The sequence below is a fragment of the Pempheris klunzingeri genome, chromosome 11 (assembly GCF_042242105.1).
Source record: "Pempheris klunzingeri isolate RE-2024b chromosome 11, fPemKlu1.hap1, whole genome shotgun sequence".
In the NCBI taxonomy this organism is placed as follows: domain Eukaryota; kingdom Metazoa; phylum Chordata; class Actinopteri; order Acropomatiformes; family Pempheridae; genus Pempheris; species Pempheris klunzingeri.
This window is the reverse complement of record NC_092022.1, coordinates 10,641,932-10,649,830: the sequence shown is the minus strand read 5'-3', so window position 1 is coordinate 10,649,830 and position 7,899 is coordinate 10,641,932. Positions and strand designations below refer to the sequence as shown.

The window sequence follows — 7,899 nt, the reverse complement described above, 5'->3', positions numbered from 1 at the left end:
TAAGAATAATAAGAATATATTATTATAATAATATAATAATAATTATACAATTAATTATTTTTTCAAACTCAGACTCATTGGCCTTGGTTCATATTGATGAGTCTGAGTTTGAAAAAATGATTATTTTTCTTTTGATAAAGAACATGAAAACGGATGAAATCGGATCCCACAAACCCGAACAACATACAAGGGTTAAATGTGTCAACGCCTCTATTGATTGGTAATGCTGTGGTTTATAATGTGTCCAGAAAATGCCAACGTTTACATACAGCAGTACACTGATTTTACCATTAGATGGCGTTAAATCAACAATCTTCCTCCTGAGAAAAAAAACATCACGATGAACCTTTAGACATTTAAGTTATATAAGCACTCATTGTATATACAGGAAGCCTGTTATATTTTGGTCATGTGATGGGTAATAAAAATCAACATTGGTATTTTAAATCTGTTCAATATGATAAACAGTTATAGCAAGCAGGTTTATGCGAGACATCTTCCATATTTAGATCACACTTGATGAAATATCCAGTTACTAATCAAGGAGATACATAATATTATTCAGTTCCAAACATTAGCAATAATAATTTGGCAAAATGTTTCAGCTCAGCCATTAAAGATGTGGAAACAAGTCACTTCAGAATTATGTTCCTGTCAAAGATTTCTGGAAACAGCAAGAGACAGCAGTAAAAACCGAGGCAGCACAGAGTGTAAATCTTGATCTTTTATTAAGTCAAATGAAATATCAGTTTTCTTTATCTTTAATGCCTACTTGGTTGCACCTATCCTGCAGTCAGAGAAGCTCTTAAGCGTACCATGCAAAGCCATTCCACTTTCGCTGCGAGAGATCAGAGATTTGATGGCAGTAACCAACCAGCTCATGTTTGAAGTCGTGGTCAATAAACCCAGTGCATCTGATAATGTTAAAAGCTCCATTCTTGTTCACTAGTAGTAGCACACTATTAAAGCATCAAGCTTTTAGCCCCACCACCTGAAGGATCTTTTCCCATAATTGCTACCACATAGTCAGATGAATGGAGCTAGATGAATGTCGGGCTGTGAGAGACCGTCTCTCCCCCAATCTGTGGGAGTTGATCATTAAGGGAATAGTTAATGTGCCGATACTGTAAATAGCAAAGGGCCTGTAAACTCCACAAACCAAAGATTTAGTCAAATGTGAAAACATTTAAATGCAATTATAATGTTTTGACATTGTATTACATTAGAACTTAAAACTGAAACAGTCCTGAGAAGATTTATTTACCCTCCGTCTTCAAATCCATTCAAACCCAAGTGTTTCAGTAATTCAGTGGTGGGGGTAGAGAGACCTCTTGATTTTCCTACATCCATGGCTTTTATAAAAAATATTCATGGACTTCTCTTATAGATAGAAAAGTTGTTGCTTTTGATGGAGAGAGCGCCCACCTTCCTACAACTCCCCACACCGCCTGACCACTCTGATAAAGCGCTCTCCCTTCTCCTTGAATTCCTTATGGCTTTATGACCAAAGTCAAATACTGACTGAGAATAACTGCCGGCTACATACTCACTGCCCATTAGGATGGATCATGTTCAGTGATTTCAAAACTGGCACTCGTCCTTTGCAGTTTTTAAATACACGTTCCATATATCTATTTTGTTTAACCATAATCTTCAGCAGAGTCAAGTGTAAAATACATCCTATTTCAATAAAAAACTAAACCCCACCCCACTTAAAAAATAAACATATATGTCAAGACTTGAATGTTGAAATAACTAACAGTAACACAGCGGCAGACGAAGTGCAAAATGATCAACAACATCAGATTACACAAGAATACAGTCAGTACATTGGTAGAACATAGCAGTACACAACTAATCAATACTGAACACAGAAAAGTGAGTCTTAATACATATATATACTGTATATATAGATATATATAGGAAGGCCGGTTTGCTTTGGATAGAACAAAGCCATTCTTCTCCTCTTACTTTCTCTGTACAGAACTTTTAATTAGAGTGACAACCCAATAGCAGAGGCAGATTTAACTGGGTTACTGCGGTGAAAACACGTGCTATTCCTTGATGATCTGCTGCTTGAATGTGTGCCATTCAACAGCTGTAATATCTTACGTATGATTTTTAGTTTTAGCCGTTTCAGAATCTGTGACTGGTGTCCAGTTTCTCGGCTTCTCATTCTGCCTTGGGTGGCCTGGCCTTGAAATTCGAGGGGTTTTAACTGATCCCACAATGATAAAGCAGGGAACAGCACATATATTTCAGTTCTAGGGGAAAAAATTGTAGAGCCTGAATCCCTAAAAATGGGACAGCTTCTTCACCAACACCAACCGGTCTGCAGTAGTGCCAAATGTGGCTTTATTTAAGCGCGTCTTGTGGTATTTTTGCTGCTCTCTATTTCTCCACCAGGTATTCCTATGTGTGAGGAAAGGGATGATTCACACACCACCTCTCTGATAAGTGTGACTTCCTTTTTCACCCACACAGGAGATGCTGTGGTGCGCACTGCAACTGTGAATATAATTTCAATTTTGCGTAAAACCCTAATGCACCCAGACATGTGTGCATCTCAACGTTTGAGAACAACACTTACATTTCATTGCAAGGTGGATGTGATTTTCTTATACGTTATATATAGGGGGGCATTTGTTGAACTGGAAAAGCTTCAAACATTACATTCTAACATTAGACTTTCCAAAAACATGGCTTAGCAGAAGAGCAAGTGTTCAATGAAAGATCTAGGCATTTCCCTCATAAACAAATTACCGACTACTTAAAGGGTATCACATTCATTGCCTGGTTGAATGACTGCTTTTGAATCGAGGAGAGGGCAGCCTGGTAATGACAGAGGTACACAAACAAAGCAAACACATCTGGGCTGAATTGAGGCTGTCAGTGTACAGCGAGCCAGAGAGAATGGCTATGTGTTGCTGTGACTCATGATAACACACCTATCTGCTCAGAGAGACAAAGACATGGAAAGCAGAGGGAAGCTGCGTCCCATCAAAAGATGCAATTAGCATTTACGCTGGGCTAGCCTTGTCGTATTATGACACAAACACTGCTCAGTTTAATGAAATCACTCTTTCTTGTTAAGAATGAAATATGCACGGCATATCAGTTGTCTTGCATGGTAAGTCAAATTCACAATAGATTCAATTCTAATTATGAAAACCAAGGGATCTTCTGAAGGTAGACGAGGTTTCTTCTAAAATCATGTCTCCCCTGTCACGTAATGTACAGCCTCATCATCTCTATTCATGAGCTTAATCTTCTGGAGGACACTCTAGGTTTATATTATTATTTCATTTTTGTTTTACGGGCCAGACTCTAATCTTTACTTCCTAATACAACATATAGCTTTTTCTTCCTACCACAGGGCAAAACAGCTTCATTTCAAATCAGTGTGACACTGAATGACCAAGCAAAGTAAGCAAAGTTCAAATACTTAAATCTACAATTTATGAGATACACCATAGTTCATGTTTTTTTTTTTTTACTAATGTATTTTAAATATTTCAGGGTTTTGTGTAAGGTGCAAATTGTATGTAGAGGAAAAAATAAAATATTCTCAAGCTGGCAGCTTTTAGCATTGGCTTGGCATTTAACTTCCTACTAGTGAGGCAGAGAGGAATAAATGACTGTGACTTGGCCAAGAGGAACAGTCAAACTCTGCATAAGTGGTGCCTCACTGGACAATAAACAGAAGCCTGTTTGTCCTCGTAAGGACCCTGTGTGTGTGTATGAACTGAAACAATACATTGATAATCAATCAAGACAAATTATGCACCTAATGTGTATCTGCTGCATTATCTTTATGTGTGTAAGGCTTCAAAAGTTAAACTTTAGATATACATTAACTACGAGGAGACTATTGTGATGCATTTCTAAACAATAACCTGCCTCAAGCTGTTTTCATATATTCAACTATTTCATATCATAGCAAGAACAAATAGGTCTCTCCTATATCTCTACACATATGAAGCATGACTATGAATACGAGTAACGATCAAGCTGATGAACTATATCCGAGTGCAACTAACTATGACGTAGGATCAAAATGACCAGTGATGGCCTCTTAATATAAAGTTTGTGCTACTGCTTTCTCAATACAAACTACTAAACATCTGATGAATCCCCATTTCCTTCATCCCACTCACACAGATCAGTCTGGGACCTCATATAATGTGGGTTTATGGTGTGCCGTTTCTGTATAGATGACTCAAGGCTAATGACAGATGTATTCATAGCCTGGTGACGGCAGCCTGTCTATCTATGTCTGTCTTTATATTGACAGAGGAGGGGTAAATGTATCTATGTTCTCATGTTTACTTAAGATGCCATCTATACTAGTCCTTAAATATAATCATGAGCCAGCCATGGTTTCAATGTATATACTTTTTTTTATATCTAATTTCAACCTGTGCATTGTATTATATGTATTTCTCACACTTTAGCAGTTTAATGAATCACTTCCTGAGTGCTGATACCAACAATGTATCATCTACTGTTTACTCTCCTAAGACTTCAGTAGTTTCCATTGTTCATGTACGCTGCCATCCCTTCACAGTATGAATATTAAGTGCTACAAATTAAAATGCTGGAAAAGTCCGACTTATTGTCCTTGTCGACAACAAGACAGTTTTTTACTCCCTTTGAAATCCTTTTTTCCACTTGCCTGCAACTACAGATGAACATCCTTCCTCTGTTTCCTCCCACAAAGTCACAGTCACAGTTTACATGAACTAAATCATGGCTCACGTTGCTCCACATACATCCAGTCATGTGGCATCCATTGTCTTTGCCAGTCTCATCTCACACCACCATGGGTGTGTCTGAAAAGACGGAGCTGATGGACTCTGCTACTGACTTCTTCCGCTTCCCCTTCATGAGAGAACCTGCCTCTGCTTCCAGATCATCGTCATCCTCATCCCCATTGGGGTTCAGCTTGCCATTCTGGCCCTGCAAGTCCTTAGAGTCAATGAACGCCACGTGCCTGTTCAGCTCTGCCTTGAGCGCTGGGTCCTCGTGGGTAGGTGTCACACTGAGCATGGACGAGTGAATGCTGTCCTCGCCCCGAGCCTTACCCTTACCCGGGCAGCAGAAGCAGCGACATGGTGTCAGGTAAAGATACATGAGCACCAGCACCACACTGGCCAGACAGCCCACCAAGGTGGTGTACGCTGTGTTCAGGGTCTCCCCACCCCCATGCATGGTGAAGTTGTGAACCTTCAGCACCACATAGATTGTCTCATTGAAGGCCTCGCTCATTGCAAAGCAAGTGTAGATCCCAGAGTCATCAGGCCTCACTGGACTAATCTGCAGACTTCCATCTGGCAAAACTTTGGCTGTCTGGTTGCTTGCGGGTGTCACCACCACATTACCAGGCATCATCCAGGTCTTTAACATGTCTCTTTGTTTGGTGTCACAGCCCAGGATCAGCGTTTGCTCCAGAAAAGCCTCCTCATCTGCCTCTTTGAATGTGCTGCAGTTCATATTATCACCGCTGAGATCAAAAACACCCACTTGTGCTTTTTGCGGGCCAGGCAGAACACATGTGTAGTCATCTTTAAAGTCCACAGCAGAGTTGAGCTTTCGAATGTACCAGTGGGCTAGGAGTGTGTAGAGATCACAGTGACACAGCAGAGGGTTATTGTGGAAGTAGAGGCCATTTTTAATCCAGGCAGGCAGCGCCTGGAGCTCATCGATGGGTAACATCTTGATCTTGTTGGAGGACACATCCAGGAGGCTCAGTTTCTCCAGTCGAGACTTTTCCTTGACCAACTCTGCAGGGAAGCGGGAGATTTGGTTCTGGCTAAGGTACAACTTCTGAAGGTTGATCACGCCAACAAAGGCTGAGCGGTCAATCTGGGAAATTTGGTTATTGTACAGCAAGAGGACCTCCAGATTGACCAAAGGCTCAAAGATGAACTCATCCAGCTGCCGCAAGTTGTTAGAGGACAGGTCCAAGTAGCGCAGGTGCTTCACATATACAAACGCCTCTGAAGACAGGAAGTGGAGACCATTATGGCTGAGGAGGAGGTTATGGAGCTTCAGAAGCTTGACTGGGGTCCACTCGGACCGCAGCCGTGTAATCTCATTATAGCTGAGATCCAGCACAGCAGTATAGAGCGGCAGACCTGTCGGGACGCTGGTCAGATTCATCTTGGAGCAGCTCACTATGTTTGAGGCGCAGATGCATGTCTTATGGCAGTTTAGGGTTGATCCCTCTGCCCCTGGAAGCCAGAGGAGAGCCATGCAGAGGGTGAGGGAGAGGGCCCATCCCCAGCCCTTGCTCCAATGAGGTAATGTTTCCAACAGGCCGTCACCCGTTCTGATGGAAGGCTGCAACATGCTAGCAGTTGATCTAAATCCCAGAAAGATTTACTACGATCCCATTCTCAGAGAACAGCATGGGAGAGCAGCTGGAGTATTCCCAGACATTGCTGATTGATGGCTGAAAAAAAAGCAGAAAACAACAAAATGATAAACCGATATCATTACTAGACAGAAGTACACATTCTATTAGATAGATAGATAGATAGATAGATAGATAGATAGATAGATAGATAGATAGATGCAAAAACAAATCCTTGTTAGACAGGTGTATATAGACTAATGGCCTGGAGGGAAACTATTAAAGACCCAACAATACCACAATGAAAAGTTCTTCATTTAAAGACACAATTTGTGACACAAATGTAAACAGAAGAGCCACAACCTCCCCATCACCATCACCACAGTTCAAAACACATGAACTTACTGTCACTCCCACACAGACAAACACCAGCTAACTGATGCTGATGCTGCTGTTTCAGATGCTGTTAAATGTTCATTTACATGTGTAATGTCTCTAAGAACAGGTGTAAAACATGTGAAGATCCTCAATTATGATCCCTTGAGACAAATGTGAATGCTTATATTTCATCTAAAGGTACATTTTTTATTAATATACCTGCATTTTCATGAATAAATAAAAACTAACAAAGATAGGTGGTGTTTTCATTGAGAAGAACGGTCCCTTTCTAACTAGTATTTTAATGTTATATACACTTTAACATACATATAGTAATAGGAGTGTACAGGTACAGCCTCCAATGAATGCACAGTATGGATTGACTGCAATATCTCTCTCTCAAATGCCAGAATGGAAATATTCATGTTAGGCCTCAGTATCTGTATTGTGCATATTGCACGGTACTTGAGTAAATGCCCCCAGTTCCCACCTCTGCACCCATGTGAACATGCAGTATCATGGACAGTGGCCACTGTCTCTCAGGCTTCCTCACGCATACATTGTGTACAGTACAAACTTTCCCCTGCAGCTTTGCACAATGCGGTACTCACGCCCGGTACTCACGCTCACCCATGTGCATACACACCCCGGGAAGACATGCATTGATTTTCTTCCTCTTCCCACTACACCCCCCCCCCCTTCCCTTCCCTTCCCTTCCCTTCCCTCTCTCCCTCCCTCTTTATCTCTCTGAGACGCAGAAAATCTGAACATTGAACAATAAATACACACATAAAAGAAAACAGCCAAATAGAAAAGAGCAAAAGATGAAACCATGCAAATGTTTAGGTTATGTCATGTTCTGAAGTGTCCCTGTCCGTTTGTGGAAGAGCTGTGCAAACGTTGCATTGCACCAATCTGTTCGAAAACAAACGAGCACAACATGGAAACGTGAGCCGAAGGAGACGAAGAAGAAAACCGAGGGAGCCACCTACCTTCAACCGGGATGCAGCGATGTTGGCTCTCATTAAAACAGCTCCTCGCGCGCAGATAGTCCCCGTCTGAATGAGTCCGTGTGTCTGCTGTTGAGGACAACAACGGATGCAAGGAGGAGGGAGAGCTCTGGAGACAGAGCTGGTCCACGCTGCATCCAATACCCGGTGCAAAAT

At 41.4% G+C, this 7,899-nt stretch overlaps 1 protein-coding gene across 1 annotated transcript; it reads right to left on the bottom strand.

Moving 5' to 3' along the window:
* Positions 1-3,813: 3,813 nt before the first annotated feature.
* On the bottom strand, positions 3,814-6,358 carry amigo1 (adhesion molecule with Ig-like domain 1). Its single transcript, XM_070839968.1, has one exon. It carries the CDS (start codon positions 6,349-6,351, stop codon positions 4,813-4,815), a length of 1,539 nt encoding a protein of 512 aa, XP_070696069.1. The 5' UTR covers positions 6,352-6,358; the 3' UTR covers positions 3,814-4,812.
* Between the last annotated feature and the right edge of the window lie 1,541 nt (positions 6,359-7,899).